The sequence below is a fragment of the Oncorhynchus nerka genome, linkage group LG9b, assembly GCF_034236695.1.
Source record: "Oncorhynchus nerka isolate Pitt River linkage group LG9b, Oner_Uvic_2.0, whole genome shotgun sequence".
NCBI classification, from domain to species: Eukaryota; Metazoa; Chordata; class Actinopteri; order Salmoniformes; family Salmonidae; genus Oncorhynchus; species Oncorhynchus nerka.
In genome coordinates, this window is record NC_088424.1 from 13,893,170 (window position 1) to 13,910,718 (window position 17,549).

At 43.0% G+C, this 17,549-nt stretch overlaps 1 protein-coding gene and 1 long non-coding RNA gene across 3 annotated transcripts; one reads left to right on the top strand and one right to left on the bottom strand.

Moving 5' to 3' along the window:
* Positions 1–564: 564 nt before the first annotated feature.
* Positions 565–16,764, bottom strand: LOC115114308 (epidermal retinol dehydrogenase 2-like). Of its 2 annotated transcripts, none has more exons than XM_065013351.1 (7): positions 16,517–16,759; positions 15,774–16,105; positions 15,089–15,220; positions 14,694–14,793; positions 13,921–14,065; positions 13,394–13,519; positions 565–1,676 (listed from the first exon to the last, which is right to left on the bottom strand). In XM_065013351.1, the coding sequence occupies exons 2-7, from the start codon at positions 16,092–16,094 to the stop codon at positions 1,580–1,582; spliced, it is 921 nt and encodes a 306-aa protein (XP_064869423.1). In that variant the 5' UTR covers positions 16,095–16,105; positions 16,517–16,759; the 3' UTR covers positions 565–1,579. The 2 variants fall into 2 exon arrangements, with proteins under 2 accessions (XP_064869423.1, XP_064869424.1); XM_065013352.1 differs by lacking the exon at positions 565–1,676 and adding an exon at positions 12,632–12,725 and having other exon boundaries at positions 16,517–16,764.
* On the top strand, positions 6,045–12,462 carry LOC135565676 (uncharacterized). Its single transcript, XR_010461773.1, has 3 exons — positions 6,045–6,508; positions 11,325–11,431; positions 11,715–12,462. It is a non-coding gene; the product is annotated as an uncharacterized LOC135565676 (long non-coding RNA).
* Positions 16,765–17,549: the final 785 nt, after the last annotated feature.

Genomic DNA, 17,549 nt, shown 5'->3' on the forward strand with positions numbered 1-17,549 from the left:
CGCAGATACTGTGCGGGTAGGCTATTTATGTGACATTTTGGATAGAAGCGAGATTAGCTGTATTTGTCAAACAGCCCACCCTCGATATTTATTGGAAAGTAGCATCGAGCTCACCACCCTTTGAAGTTCAAAATGTATTTAATCTGTAGCCTAAACTGCATGCTTTCCTTAGTCGTAGTGGGAGGACCACAACATATCGTGGCGCGAGTCCCAAATTTCCTTCGATAGGATGGTTATTATATCAATATTTGCGCATAAAGGCATTTCCACCACCATTTCTCACACAAAAAGTTACCGACACAAAACGGTCCTACCATGTCGAACGAACAAATGGTCTATTGGCGATTATATAAAATTATTTTACATCAGCCCGGTTGTGAATATTTTCATGCGTCAAGTAGCATACTTCATCCGCACGAAATTATTTGATGGAAACGTGGTTTGACACAGTAGAACTGGTTCTCTTTCTCCACAAGATGGGGCTATGATCACGCATTCAATAATTAAGCACATTCGGACCATGTTAGTGATTCTAGAAGCATGGGAGCCATTAAGGGGAAAATATCCTGATAAGACAAATGTCTAACTTTATTTTTCAAGAGCAAACCTAAATAAGTACCTTTACTCTTAAAAGTACTTATTCAAATACCAACATTGTTACATGTAAACAATGCTATTGTGATTATTAAAATGTAAACATGACAGAATTTAAATAAAATGAGTTAAATCATGCAGTCATCTCATCTTCAATGTCAAAGTAAAACATTGTACATGATTAAGCAATAAATAAATATCTGTCAGTAAATTCAAATATAAAAAAAAGGGTAGGTCGTCCAGTTAAGAGAATAACAGTTTGGAAAATGAGTGTTTGGTACATACTATAATTTATCATAACATTCCTATTGGCGATACTGTAGACAAACTAATCCAGTACACAGATAATGATCCCTTACATGACACTTTTTCCTGAGTTTCTCTACTTGGCTGTTAGATTAGTACATGCACAATATGTTCTACAACACCCATGTGAACAATTACGTAATACCCAACAATGGGTGTATAAAGAAAAAAAAAAAAGTGCATCGACAATACAAACCCTTCCAATATTGCTTCAGGCCAAAAAAGGGAAGCATTATAAAGTGTGTGTGTGTGTTGGGGGGGGGGCAGTATCCACTGAATGATAGTGAAAAAGGAACCACATTTTGCTATTGAGCCTGTGTCAGTGTAAGGAGCTAACATACACAGCGTGAACTTCATGAAGTGACTATAACTCGTGAAAACATTTCATATAGAGTGTGTCGATCCAAAAAGCACACTCAAGTCTACTTGTGTTGATGCTATGAAAATACATATTGAGGTCATACATTCGTTACATATTTAGCAGTATTTTATTACCTTATATAGCCTACACGTATCCCTCGTCTGCCGATGTAAACTAGTACGTAGGCTTTGTCACAAAATTAGTTGTATAATAATGAAATATTTAAGGGGAAAAAAACAAACACGATAGCCCGTATTAATCACCTTTGAGTCTGAGACTAAATGTACTTAGTATGTGTGGTTGCTCTCGTCTTCTTCACTACGCCTCTTTCTTGACGCGTCCTTTGAAGGCATCCATAAAGTTGAACGCTCCCAAGTACATCCCCAGCAGATTCCCAGTCTTAAAGGGTAAAATCCTGTGAAGGTGAGAACAGTCAATTAGGCTAAATATTAGCAACGATCACTGCAACACACAACTTATAGCCTATGAGAACAAACTAGTGTCTGGAATTGAAAGAGTCAGAATGACTTCATTAGAACAAACTACAGCAAGTCATTTAGACAAACTGGTAATCACAGTGGGAATAAATTCAATCTTAATTAAAAACAGAAAACTGATGAAAATCCAATAAATTATTCAGAGCATAATAAATGCTGTTTGAATGTCTTCCGGTCCAGCGACAAAACGTATTTCAAAGGGCATAATAACCCCATAACTGCACTACTAAATATGTTAATAACAAGAGAAGCCATTTCATGTCTTAGTCAGTCTAATTGGTGGTGAGTGATTATGTCTTCTATATTAGTCATGGGTGTATTGTGTTGTATTCAACATGAAGCCAACAATTCACACTCAAAGGCCTCAAGGAACAAATGTAGCCATGCAAATGGTCCCAAATTAAGACAAATCGCCAGGACCTGGCCAAATTTCCGAACGCGTTCCCGCTACCACACCCGTCACAAGGACATTTCCATAACACAAAAAGGCTTTGCTGTAGATTTAAATGTTGAGGTTGCAGATAATTATATTCAGCTGCAGTCCAAATCAGGTGTAGGTCTTTATAAATCTGTGTTGTCTCCAGATAAATAGAGTCTTGCCGCCCACTCAAGCAGGTGCTGCTTTATCAGTGACTGAGCCGTAATTGGCATCAATGCATAACTAGCCTTGGTGTTTACCGGTACTTGCAAGCTTATGGAGATCCAAAGACAAGGTGTTGTGAATGATATCACATTGTCTGGAATGCTTGGCAAACCAGATCAACTAAGTTGAACTGTGTGCAGTGAAAAACCATCCATGTCCCTTCTCTTTCTGACTATCTATAAAAGACAAGCACCACTATTTCCCACTGTTGCGAACCCCAAGGCTATAAATTCCTACCGCCAGCAGAGTTTGTCGTGAATGATGTGATTTGCATCTCTGGCATTTAGCCTCCACTCAGAGGAATCCATGGGCAAACCATGAGTTAATTTGAAATACAATAGCCAGGAATTTCTCTAATTCGGGAGAGCAACCTTCCAGCTAACCATAGCCAGAATCGGCAAGCTGTTTTCGTGGTGATCTATAAAACGCGGGGTGGCAGAGTAGCCTAGTGGTTACAGCGTTGGACTAGTAACCGGAAGGTTGCAAGTTCAAACCCCGAGCTGACAAGGTACAAATCTGTCGTTCTGCCCCTGAACAGGCAGTTAACCCATTGTTCCCAGGCCATCATTGTAAATAAGAATTTGTTCTGACTTGCCTGGTTAAATAAAGGTTAAAAAAATAAACAACCTTATCAAATTTGAATCACATGTAGGCTAAGCATTTTTAAAATTTTTAACACAACCACACGAGGAAACAACGCATTCAAATAATTGAAGATGACGTAAGTGATACTACACCTAATAAATGTAGTTTATAGCCTACATTTTTCATTGGTTTTATATACTCTATGCTACGCTTGAGTCATTTAGCAGACACTTATTAAAAATCAGCCACACACTCTACATATTTAGCAGATGTTATTGCGTGTGTAGTGAAATGCTTATGTTCATAGATACTACTGCACTGTTGGAGCTAACAAGTCACAACAATACACACAAACCTAAAAGTAAAAAGGAGGGCCTTACAGTTGGTGCATTCATTTTAATATTGCTAGGTGGGACAACCACATCACAGGCATAGAAAGTACTTTTTTTCTTAATAATAAAGCTATAAGTACAGTCAGAGTTAAGGGGGGGGGACAAGTGCTTTTTTAACCTCCCGCTTGTTGCTTTGTTAAAGAGATGACACACCCTAAACAGCTTTAAACAGTGTTGCTCATTGACTCATGCATGCGAGCACCAGATGTTCCAGACGACTGATTGTGCTGTCAATAGCCAATATGATTAAGACATTTAAACAGGTCAACATTCACAAGACCGCGGGGCCAGACTGATTACCAGGATGTGTATTCAGCATGTGGAGACCAACTTGCAAGTGTCTTCACTGAGATTTTCAACCTCTCCCTGACCAAGTCTGTAATACCTACATATTTCAAGCAGACCACCATAGTCCCTGTGCCCAAGAAAGCAAAGGTAACCTGTCTAAATGACTACTGCCCAGTAGGACCCACATCAGTAGCCATGAGGTGCTTTAAAAAGGCTGGTTATGGCTCACAACACCTTCATCCCAGAAACCCTAGACCCACTCTAATTCGCATACCGCACCAACAGATGATGCAATCTCAATCGCACTCCACACTGCCCTTTCCCAGGTGGACAAAAGGAACAGCTATGTGAGAATACTGTTTATTGACTACAGCTCAGCGTTCAACACCACAGTGCCCAAAGCGCATCACTAAGCCAAGAATCTTGGGACTAAACACCTCTCTGCAGTGTGGTGCCAGGACAACAACCTCACCCTCAACGTGAGCAAGACAGAGCATGCCCCCATTCTCATCGACAGGGCTGTAGTGGAGCAGGTTGAGCGCTTGAAGTTCCTTGGTGTCCACATCACCAACAAACTATCATGGTCCAAACACACCAAGACAGTCGTGAATAGGGCACGTCCACAACTTTACCCCTCAGGAGACTGAAAAGATTTGGCATGGGTTCAAAAAGTTTTACAGCTGCACCATCGAGAGCATCCTGATCATTTGCGTCACCGCCTGGTATGGCAACTGCTCGGCATCCGACCATAAGGCGCTACAGAGGATAGTGCGTACAGCCCAGTACATCACTGGGCCGTATGTACATCATCTTTGACATTGTCAAAGACTCCAGTCACCCAAGTTAGACTGTTCTCTCTGCTACCGCACAACAAGCAGTACCGGAGTGCCAAGTCTAGGTCCAAAAGGCTCCTTAACAGTTTCTTCCCCCTAGCCCTAAGACTGCTTAACAATTAATCAAATTGCCACCAGGACTATTTGCATTTTTACAATGCTGCTACTCGCAGTTTTATTATCTATGCCTAGTTACTTTAACCCTACCTACACGTATAAATTACCGCGACTGACCTGTACCCCCGCACATCGACTCTGTACCAGTACCCCCTGTATATAGCCTCGTTTTTATTTTGTGTTTATTTAGTAAATATTTTCTCAACTTCTTGAACTGCATTGCGTTGGTTAAGGGCTTGTAAGTAAGCACTTCGCGGTATACATGTTGTATTCGGAGCATGTGCCAAATACAATTTGATTTTCAGGTGTGTGACAGTGATTAACTGCTTATTTTCTCCCTAGAAGTCCGGGTGGTATCGGACACTTCTGAATCGCCGCATCCTAAACACTCACTGGACCCATATTTACTTTCAATCTCTTTTCGATTTTTAATTTGTTTATACCTTCCGGTAACCTGCCTTACCCAATGTGATACGGAATCGCTATTATTTAACATTTTTAGAACACACTCAAGAACCTCCAGAAGCTAACCAGCTACAAGCTATTTAGTCATTGTTAGCCACTGCTAGCGGCTTTTACCTTTTTCCTTCTGCACAGCCAGCCAGTTTTTAACCTGGATAATACCCGCCAGTCCAGCTTCCCTGCCCCATCCACCGCTGCCCCCTGGACACTGATCACTTGGCTACATAGCTGATGCATGCTGGACTGTCCATTAATCACGGTACTCCATTCTGCTTGTTTATGTTTTATCTGTCGGCCCCAGCCGCACTCAGGCTCTGTGTGTAGTTAATCCGACCCTCCCTGCCTAGTCAACGCCATTTTACCTGCTGTTGTTGTGCTAGCTGATTAGCTGTTGTCTCACCTACTGTTTTAGCTAGCTCTCCCAATTCAACACCTGTGATTACTGTATGCCTCGCTGTATGCCTCTCTAAAATGTCAATATGCCTTCTATACTGTTGTTCAGGTTAGTTATCGTTGTTTTAGTTTACAATGGAGCCCCTAGTTCCACTCTTCATACCCCTAACTCCTTTGTCCCACCTCCCACACATGCGGTGACCTCACCCATTACAACTGTGGTTGCAAATATAACACATAGATAAATGCATAACATGTATAAAATAGCTGAACACTAAAAACAGACTACATGAAGGAAAGGTGACATAGCTGCCAGGATAGCTGGACATACCAAGGCCAGAGGGATATAACAAAGGAGGGGGTCAGTCAAATGACTAACTGATGACCAATAGACATAGTTTGCATATTTTTAGGACGTAGAGATGCAGAAGGAATGACAGAGAAGACACAGTCTGTTGCTCTGAGATAAAGACACACATACATAGTAACATATTGAGCTATTAATAATACTTCCGGCGCCGACAGAGATGGCCGCCTCGCTTCGCGTTCCTAGGAAACTATGCAGTTTTTTGTTATTTTACGTGTTATTTCTTACATTAGTACCCCAGGTCATCTTAGGTTTCATTACATACAGTCGAGAAGAACTACTGAATATAAGATCAGCGTCAACTCACCATCAGTACGACCAAGAATATGTTTTCCGCGACGCGGATCCTGTGTTCTGCCTTACAAACAGGACAACGGATGCAGCGACCCAAGGAAACGACTCCGAAAAAGAGGGAAACGTAGCGGTCTTCTGGTCAGACTCAGGACAAGGGCACATCGCGCACCACTCCCCAGCATTCTTCTTGCCAATGTCCAGTCTCTTGACAACAAGGTTGATGAAATCCGAGCAAGGGTAGCATTCCAGAGGGACATCCGAGACTGCAACGTTCTCTGCTTCACGGAAATATGGCTCACTGGAAAGACGCTATCCGGGGCGGTGCAGCCAACGGGTTTCTCCACGCATCGCGCCGACAGAAACAAACATCTTTCTGGTAAGAAGAGTGGCGGGGGCGTATGCCTCATGACTAACGAGACATGGTGTGATAAAGGAAACATACAGGAACTCAAATCCTTCTGTTCACCCGATTTAGAATTCCTCACAATCAAATGTAGACCGCATTATCTTCCAAGAGAATTCTCTTCGATTATAATCACAGCCGTATATATCCCCCCCCAAGCAGACACATCGATGGCTCTGAACGAACTTTATTTAACTCTTTGCAAACTGGAAACCATTTATCCGGAGGCTGCATTCATTGTAGCTGGAGATTTTAACAAAGCTAATCTGAAAACAAGACTCCCTAAATTTTATCAGCATATCGATTGCGCAACCAGGGGTGGTAAAACCTTGGATCATTGTTACTCTAACTTCCGCGACGCATATAAGGCCCTGCCCCGCCCCCCTTTCGGAAAAGCTGACCACGACTCCATTTTGTTGATCCCTGCCTACAGGCAGAAACTTAAACAAGAGGCTCCCACGCTGAGGTCTGTCCAACGCTGGTCAGACCAAGCTGACTCCACACTCCAAGACTGCTTCCATCACGTGGACTGGGACATGTTTCGTATTGCGTCAGATAAAAATATTGACGAATATGCTGATTCGGTGTGCGAGTTCATTAGAATGTGCGTTGAAGATGTCGTTCCCATAGCAACGATAAAAACATTCCCTAACCAGAAACCGTGGATTGATGGCAGCATTCGCGTGAAACTGAAAGCGCGAACCACTGCTTTAATCAGGGCAAGGTGTCTGGCAACATGACCGAATACAAACAGTGCAGCTATTCCCTCCGCAAGGCTATTAAACAAGCTAAGCGTCAGTACAGAGACAAAGTAGAATCTCAATTCAACGGCTCAGACACAAGAGGCATGTGGCAGGGTCTACAGTCAATCACGGACTACAAGAAGAAACCCAGCCCAGTCACGGACCAGGATGTCTTGCTCCCAGGCAGACTAAATAACTTTTTTGCCCGCTTTGAGGACAATACAGTGCCACTGACACGGCCTGCAACGAAAACATGCGGTCTCTCCTTCACTGCAGCCGAGGTGAGTAAGACATTTAAACGTGTTAACCCTCGCAAGGCTGCAGGCCCAGACGGCATCCCCAGCCGCGCCCTCAGAGCATGCGCAGACCAGCTGGCCGGTGTGTTTACGGACATATTCAATCAATCCCTATACCAGTCTGCTGTTCCCACATGCTTCAAGAGGGCCACCATTGTTCCTGTTCCCAAGAAATCTAAGGTAACTGAGCTAAACGACTACCGCCCCGTAGCACTCACTTCCGTCATCATGAAGTGCTTTGAGAGACTAGTCAAGGACCATATCACCTCCACCCTACCTGACACCCTAGACCCACTCCAATTTGCTTACCGCCCAAATATTTACATTACATTTAAGTCATTTAGCAGACGCTCTTATCCAGAGCGACTTACAAATTGGTGCGTTCACCTTAAGACATCCAGTGGAACAGCCACTTTACAATAGTGCATCTAAATATTTTAAGGGGGGTGAGAAGGATTACTTTATCCTATCCTAGGTATTCCTGAAAGAGGTGGGGTTTCAGGTGTCTCCGGAAGGTGGTGATTGACTCCGCTGTCCTGGCGTCGTGAGGGAGTTTGTTCCACCATTGGGGGGCCAGAGCAGCGAACAGTTTTGACTGGGCTGCGCGGGAACTGTACTTCCTCAGTGGTAGGGAGGCGAGCAGGCCAGAGGTGGATGAACGCAGTGCCCTTGTTTGGGTGTAGGGCCTGATCAGAGCCTGGAGGTACTGAGGTGCCGTTCCCCTCACAGCTCCGTAGGCAAGCACCATGGTCTTGTAGCGGATGCGAGCTTCAACTGGAAGCCAGTGGAGAGAGCGGAGGAGCGGGGTGACGTGAGAGAACTTGGGAAGGTTGAACACCAGACGGGCTGCGGCGTTCTGGATGAGTTGTAGGGGTTTAATGGCACAGGCAGGGAGCCCAGCCAACAGCGAGTTGCAGTAATCCAGACGGGAGATGACAAGTGCCTGGATTAGGACCTGCGCCGCTTCCTGTGTGAGGCAGGGTCGTACTCTGCGGATGTTGTAGAGCATGAACCTACAGGAACGGGCCACCGCCTTGATGTTATTTGAGAACGACACTGACCCAACTCCAGCCACTTTAATAATGGGAATTGATGGGAAATGTTGTAAATATATCACTAGCCACTTTAAACAATGCTACCTTATATAATGTTACTTACCCTACATTATTCATCTCATATGCATACGTATATACTGTACTCTACATCATCGACTGCATCCTTATGTAATACATGTATCACTAGCCACTTTAACTATGCCACTTTGTTTACTTTGTCTACATTCTCATCTCATATGTATATACTGTACTCGATACCATCTACTGTATGCTGCTCTGTACCATCACTTATTCATATATCCTTATCTACATATTCTTTATCCCCTTACACTGTGTATAAGACAGTAGTTTTGGAATTGTTAGTTAGATTACTTGTTGGTTATCACTGCATTGTCGGAACTAGAAGGACAAGCATTTCGCTACACTCGCATTAACATCTGCTAACCATGTGTATGTGACAAATAAAATTTGATTTGATTTAGCTAAGTGCAGAGCCAAAGCATAGGGCTGTAAAATAAGAGGAATGTATAGTATTTTTAGTATAGCTGGACACGCTAGAAACTGAGACACCGTCTGCTGATCTTAGATAATACACAAACAAAAGAATGCATTTAGCTATGTGCAGGAACAGGAAGGGTCTTGTAATCTGGCCGAAAGCAGATGTGGGCGTTACTGGGCTGAACAAGCAGGACGAACAGATTGGAATGTAAGGGTATTTGCATTGGGGGATGAACTGATAATGTATGCAAGGAGATAAAAAGGAGAGCGAGAGCTCTGGAGGTTGTGGGTCTCGAGGGGCTCTCCGGCTTGTAATACGGGTGTATTAAAAGTCTATCATTGAATTCAAAGTTCTTGGTCGTGTCATGTTTGAATCGATTGGCCACTACACAACCAGCATGTCCAGTGATACAACCTCGCTCATCACCCAGTGCCTGGGCTTACCTCCGCTGTACCCGCACCCCACCATACCCCTGTCTGCGCATTATGCCCTGAATATATTCTACCATGCCCAGAAATCTGCTCCTTTTATTCTCTGTCCCCAACCCTCTAGGCGACCAGTTTTGATAGCCTTTAGCCGCACCCTCATTCTACTCCTCCTCTGTTCCGCGGGTGATGTGGAGGTAAACCCAGGCCCTGCATGTCCCCAGGCACCCTCATTTGTTGACTTCTGTGATCGAAAAAGCCTTGGTTTCATGCATGTCAACATCAGAAGCCTCTTCCCTAAGTTTGTTTTACTCACTGCTTTATCACACTCTGCTAACCCTGATGTCCTTGCCGTGTTTGAATCCTGGCTCAGGAAGGCCACCAAAAATTCTGAGATTTCCATACCCAACTATAACATTTTCCGTCAAGATAGAACTGCCAAAGGGGGAGGAGTTGCAGTCTTCTGCAGATATAGCCAGCAAAGTAATGTCATACTTTCCAGGTCCATACCCAAACAGTTCGAACTACTAATTTTGAAAATTACTCTCCAGAAATAAGTCTCACTGTTGCCGCCTGATACCGACCCCCCTCAGCTCCCAGCTGTGCCCTGGACACCATTTGTGAATTGATCACCCCCCATCCAGCTTCAGAGTTTGTTCTGTTAGGTGATCTAAACTGGGATATGCTTAACACCCCGGCAGTCCTACAATCTAAGCTAGATGCCCTCAATCTCACACAAATCATCAAGGAGCCATATGTGGACATCTATAAGTACCTAGGTGTCTGGCTAGACTGTAAACTCTCCTTCCAGACTCATATCAAACATCTCCAATCGAAAATCAAATCAAGAGTCGGCTTTCTATTCCGCAACAAAGCCTCCTTCACTCACGCCGCCAAACTTACCCTCGTAAAACTGACTATCCTACCGATCCTCGACTTCGGCGATGTCATCTACAAAATTGCTTCCAACACTCTACTCAGCAAACTGGATGCCGTTTATCACAGTGCCATCCGTTTTGTCACTAAAGCACCTTATACCACCCACCACTGCGACTTGTATGCTCTAGTCGGCTGGCCCTCGCTACATATTCGTCGCCAGACCCACTGGCTCAAAGTCATCTCCAGGTCCATGCTAGGTAAAGCTCCGCCTTATCTCAGTTCACTGGTCACGATGGCAACACCCATCCGTAGCACGCGCTCCAGCAGGTGTATCTCACTGATCATCCCTAAAGCCAACACCTCATTTGGCCGCCTTTCGTTCCAGTTCTCTGCTGCCTGTGACTGAAACGAATTGCAAAAATCGCTGAAGTTGGAGACTTATCTCCCTCACCAACTTCAAACATCTGCTATCTGAGCAGCTAACCGATCGCTGCAGCTGTACATAGTCTATCGGTAAACAGCCCACCCATTTTTACCTACCTCATCCCCATACTGTTTTTATTTATTTACTTTTCTGCTCTTTTGCACACAAATATCTCTACCTGTACATGACCATCTGATCATTTATCACGGCAGTGTTAATCTGCAAAATTTTAATTATTCGCCTACCTCCTCATGCCTTTTGCACACTGTATATAGACTCCTTTTTTCTACTGTATTATTGACTTGTTAATTGTTTACTCCATGTGTAACTCTGTGTTGTCTGTTCACACTGCTATGCTTTATCTTGGCCAGGTCACAGTTGCAAATGAGAAATTGTTCTCAACTAGCCTACCTGGTTAAATAAAGGTGAAATAAAATAAAAAATTAATACATTGTCATCTATCAACAGGCCAATCAGTCAGTTGGAGATGATCTCAATCTCCAGATGGGGGACCAGCAAGGCCTGGTTTGCTGGAGATCAGGCTGAGCCAGGACACCAAGCTCCAGGACAGACTTGTAGGTGTGCTCAGAATTGTATGTAGCTATTGCTTTTTCCGGGAAAGAGCAAGAGACATTCAACTTTGACCCAGTTGTTGCGAGCATTGTATCCTGACGTGACATCATGTTCAAAATTCCTCCGCTCAGAACTTTAACACGAGGCATTTATATTACATTTAAATTCTTATTGGAAATCTGACATCTGTCTTTTCAGACTTTCACAATAAATGAAAATAAAATATAGGGGGTTGGGGAGGGAAATATGTTAAGTGTGTAATTCCTAATACTTTTACATTTGTAGCTTAGGTGTCTGGTTGTAAGGGTGCCAAGGACCTGAAGTCAGTGTGGCAGATGCTACCTTGCATCCTGTCAAACCGGCTTGACATCGCTACAACTTGGACTGGTGCAGGGGATAAGGAATGTTTCAATTACTTGTTTCTAAAGATTAATTCTTCAAAGTTTTAATATAAAAAAAAGTGTTAAAGTACCTTGGTTTTTACTTGTGTAATTCAAATGTAACTCAATGTTCTTTGTGTACAGGAACCATTCGTAAGAATCCTGCAACCTGGGATGCCACGGATAGGGGGGGGGGGTCCAGATTCAGGTCACCCGTTACCTGAAAGGGGCCTCCGATCGTGAAGACGGCTCACCGGGGAGAGGGAGCTGCTACAATGAGGGTCAGCATTAAGTCTCAGCCCACCTATCCCAAAGCCAGCCTCTACCCCAAGACTTCTACACCCTACCACCCCCACCATTTATTTATATTCTGTACACAATCACTTTAGTCTACTGGACCAATGCAATGTCACAACTGCACTATGCAGATATACTTTCATTATAATTCTATGCTGCGAACGCAGTGTAGTTATTCAGCACATGGGCAAACAATGTCCTTGCTATATGCCTATCAGCCATTTTAGTTTCATCCCATTTCCTTTGGTCTACATGTTTCTTTTGTACTTGATTTAATGTAGTCTTATTTTCAGTATATTTACAATGTTTATTTCATTCCTTCACTATGTAAATGTTGTTGCCATATCATTGTGAGAAGCCTGTCAAAAAATACAATTTGATTTCACTAAATGTATTCGTCACCTGTTGATCCAGGGAACCAGTACAGGCCTCCTTACTTCTAGGAAATCAAACCTTTTCTTCAAATGGACATGGCATCTAATGCATTTTAAATAATACAAATAAATGGCGAAAGGGAGTAGGCATGCCGCAGGATTGACGCTAAAATAAATTTAAAAAAGAAGTATCTTGCCTCCGACTGGCAGCTGTACTGTCGCCGGTCGGGAGAAGGGCGAGTGGGCTGCGTAAGGAAAACAGAAAGTGAAAGGCATATCACGGGTGCCCTGTGAATGAAGAGATGAGCAAAAAAGCTGTTGAACAGCGTGCGACCACTCTGGAGGGACGCCGGCCTCCCGATTGCTCGTTGCTAACTGACCCACTCCCAGACAGCCCTAACAAATTTCTTGCTTGAGAAATTGCCCTTCGCTAAGATAAAAACTGCTGCATTGGACCTTTAAAATCCCTCCCATACATAGTCTATTGTAATCTGACCACCTCACTCTAACTTTGGCTATCCCTGGCCTGTCCTAAGAAAACATTAAAGACCCATACTAACAGTCTAGTTTGGGCCAGAAACAGTAGAGTCAAGCCGCAAAGGATGCAATGTAACATCTAGGGAAGATATTAACCATTGAAATACTTGAATCTACTTTAGGTGGGGAGGCAGGCTAGAGAACTAGACTGAGGGCAACCTACCTTAGCAATAGTAGAGGAAACAGAGGTTGTCACTAGTGGCTATGACTATACTGTGCAGTTTGAGCATGTACTGTAACCATTTCTGAGTGTTGAAATGAGGTGACAATGCGTTGTGTGTGTCTGGGCAGCAGATCACTCCATGCGACAAATAACTAAAACTAGCATGTTATTTCCATAAGGAAAGGAAGAGTAAGAACACGAATGGATACTCACTTCTTCATGCCCATGAGAATATACATGCTCTTTGGGAGCAGAAGGTAGACCTGGTCAGTTAAAATGGCTTCAATGATCTTCTTTGCTACATAGTCTGGATCCAGGACAGGCACCAAGAGAGGCCACCTGTGGAGTCAATAAGGTGGCAGGTAGCCTAGTGGTTAGAACATTGGGCCAGTAACCGAAAGGTCGCTGGATCGAAATACCCGAGCTGACAAGGTACAAATCTGTCAAGGTACAAATCTGTCCTTCTGCCCCTGAACAAGGTAGTTAACCCACTGTAGGCCATCACTGTAAATATGAAATGTTCTTAACTGACTTGCCTAGTTAAATAAAATTAATATACATTTATTTTTTTAAAGTTCACTACCTCATAATATAAACCACTATCAGTCCACAATTGAAAAGGGTATATACATATGCAATGTGACCCTTGGCCTTCATCGAGTGTTTATTTTAACAATAAGGAATAAAATAACAACTTTCAATGATATCCTGTATAGCACCTATTATGGCTGATAACTTACTTAGAATTGCAGCCATCGAACATGCCAGTGTTCATGAAGTGTGGACACACAATGGTAGTCTTGACACCATCCTTCCCCGTTGCCAGCAGCTCCAGAGCCACAGACTCAGCAAAGCCAATAGCAGCAAACTTGCTGGCACAGTAATCTATCAGGAGAGAAACACGTGTTGGCATACAGTAGAGCAGGATAAACAAAGGTCTCAAATCAAATTGAATTCGTCACATGATTCGTAAACAGGTGTGGACTAACAGTGAAATGCTTACTTACAGGCCCTTCCCAACAATCAGATAAAGAAAATAGAGAAATAGATGTAAAACACTACAACATAGAGGATATATAAAACAAGTCTCCACATCAAGATAATGTCAACTAAATTGCACTGTCCTTGAACCATTTTCTGTAACCAAGTCAGTCTATGGAAAAGACCCTTCAGCTACAGTATATGAACAAGTTAAAAATGACATTATCACCCATTCAAGGTCAATTGATAACATCTCTATCGTTCAGCTCTACGGTAAGTCTCTTGATTGCATTATGTTCTACCCAGAGTTTAAGACAAAGGCAATATTCTGCACTATGGTTAAGGGGTGTGTAGGCTTTTGTTATTGCCCCACCCCAACACACCTGATTTATCCAGTCATTAAACAATGATTAGCTTTCAGGTGTCTTGGTGCTGACTGGAACAAAAGCCTACACACCGTTGCTCTCCAGGACCAGTATTGAGGAACATTGGAGTAAGTCATGCACACATGCATGCCTAGTGGGTGATTTACCTGCTAGTCCATTGACACCAATCAGACCCGCTGTGCTAGCAACACTGACCAGATGACCATGGTTGTTGGCAGTCATCGCTGGGAGGAAGGCTTTATAAGTCTAGAGAAAAAAGAAAAATCAAATCAGGGGGAGAACTTGTACAATGAAATATGATTTTCAGTTTGTTACAGATCTGTGTTAATTTGAGGGGATGTGGGTGGAACTGCTACTACAAAGGACATAGGCCTACAATGAGGTAAAAATGTGAATGCTCTAACAAATGTATAGGCCGATTTAGGATAATACCTTCTCATTTAAATGCCTGCATTGATAAAGACAGCAAGGAGGGAAAACCGACAAGATAGTTGTGTTGATGTCAGTGTAGCAGATGTGAGCTGTAAGCGCATTAGCTCACCCAAAAGTGTGCCATGGTGTTTACTTCAATGGTTTTCTCAATGAGGGAGTCTGGTGCGTCCATGAAATTCCTGCCTGTGACGATGCCAGCGTTGTTTATGAGAATGCTCACATCCCCCACCTCTCTCTTGACCTGAACAAAAAACATGTTTAAAACATTTGTTAACATTCAGCACACCCAGTACTTCACTTTTTGTTGTATTTTATTAACAGATACATATTGTTGCTTCCTATATCCTGCCAGCCAATTGTTGTGGTGAGGAGGATCTTATGAGACATTGCATTGTACTAACAAGTTAAACAGGGAAGGATCCTTATGCGTGACAGAGTTTAAAACCAGTTTTAAAAGTTGAGAAACATTTACTGAATAGCATGTAAGGACTTTCATGTGGCTTTCCCTTCCCTCAGCAACAATGGACGTTTACTGAACAGAAACTCTACCTCGCTTTAGGAGGGGTTGGTGAACCTCCATTTCAACTGTAGTATAATGAAACAGTTATTCACAAGGCGAAGCCTGCAATTACAGGTTAATGGATGCTTGATAGACCACAAGGCAAGGTGAAAATTACTCACCAAGGGATAGTATCAGTGCAGGCTTCCCCCTCCCTCTTTTTTTAAACAGCAACACCAATTCAACTAAGTACAGTCTTGATTAAAGACTAGTTGATTAGAATCAGGTGGTTTACCTGGTCAGCCACTCTGTAGACTTTAGACTTGTCACTGCAGTCACACAGGTAGTAGTGGACCCTAGTTGCCCCTTTCTCCTTCACTAGTCTTGCAGTCTCCTTCATGCCCTCCTGGTTGACATCCCACAGAACCAGAGAGACGCCCAGGCTGGCAAACTTTTCTGCCATGAGCCGGCCAATGCCGCTGCCCGCCCCCGTGATCAGGACGATTTCCCCGGTGACATTTTTCTTCTTAAATGGGATGAACAGTCTGACAAACGCCTCTATGTTGTAATAAATGGACATTACAATCAACTGAAGGGTTTCCAGGAGGAAATTCATTTTGCTGGCCCCTGGAAAGACAGTTGTCACAATTTAAAGTTCACTTCTGTTTGTATATTGGTGAAATTGTTGCATGCTGGGTTATTCGTCGATATCCTAATAAACAATAGGCCTAGCGAATAGATTATTGCAGATGAGCGTTTTATAGCCTACCATAAACATTGCAGTTTAGTGTTCTGCTTTCGAAGTTGGCAAATGTATTTATAACTAGGATTGTCTAAAAGGACATTTTAACCGATAAAGCGTTAAAGGTAGCCTAGACTACTCAAATCACGCTACAAACGCAAACCATTTTTAATTCGGTGATGTAAACAAACATCCATGCTACACCGAATGATAGTACAGTACGAAATACAATTTTAAAAAGTCAACCTAATTTTAGTGTTTCATAACGTATAAAATTGTAACCGACGCAAACTTACCTCAATAGAACATCAGCTTCAACCTTGAATATTTTGTAACAACTATCGCCTCCTTTCAGCACTGGGGGGAGTCTTTAATCGACCTTTGCACTCCGTGTCAAGGCGCACAGTAATCGAAACAACAACAACAAAAAAGACACGCAGTGAAACAGGATTTTCTCTACTTATATTTTCATTTAGAGTGATGAGCTCTTCAATTGGGTTTATCTGCACTTTCAGCATGGTTCCTCCTACTTATCCCTTATGCAAATCACGGAGGCTAGTCCTGTTCCATTGATTTGTGCTGGAGCATGGCTAATTAATGTCACATGACACCCAACCAAAACTCGAGCTCCAGCCCGGAACGCCCTGCTGGATAATCCAGTTTGACCAGCACAGACGGGTGACCGGTTTTTTAGTACAAACATAGTTCACTGTTTTATATTTTGTTTTATATGTAATGGGGGTGCTTTGGTGTGTTTGGACCCCAGGAAGAGCAGCAGCTAATGGGGATCCCTAATAAATAGAAATACTAGAATGCACAACGTCCTATTTCGAAAACATGGTTGTGCACTTTTCCTCTTTTTATGTCATTCATAAGCAAACCTGTTAGAAAAATATACCGTTGAGCAACTACTATCCCGTTTTAGTTACGTAGGCAAATTAGGCTAACCAGCCATCTATATCTTGTATTTATCATGGCCAGATTATATTAAACTCATTGCTCAGGGCAAACGCTACACCCATGGGTGTACATTCCTTAGTATGTAGCGAACGAAAGATAGAGCAGTAGAAGAATTCAGTTTGAGTCATTAGGCAGAAATTACGTGCCTAGGGGCCTCGACCCCTTGAGGGCCCCCATTGATTTTGTTAAATCACTGAAGTATAATATGAAGTCACATAAAACATGGTAAAATGTGTAGAATTGCAGGAAAAATAAAACGTTCTCTGCTCCCAAGGTTCGGTAAAAAGCATAAGGGATGGGGCTGGAGAAATGCAACTACTCACAAACTCTTAGATAGTGCTATAGATGCTAGGACTGACCATCCATGAT

Coding starts and splice junctions, on each gene's coding strand:
- LOC115114308 (XM_065013351.1), bottom strand. CDS start 16,094: ATGAATTTCCTCCTGGAAACCCTTCAGTTGATTGTAATGTCCATTTAT. Junction 14,066..14,693: donor TGGTGTCAATGGACTAGCAG/GTAAATCACCCA, acceptor CTCTCCTGATAG/ATTACTGTGCCAGCAAGTTT. Junction 1,677..13,393: donor ATTCTCATGGGCATGAAGAA/GTGAGTATCCAT, acceptor TCACCTTCACAG/GATTTTACCCTTTAAGACTG.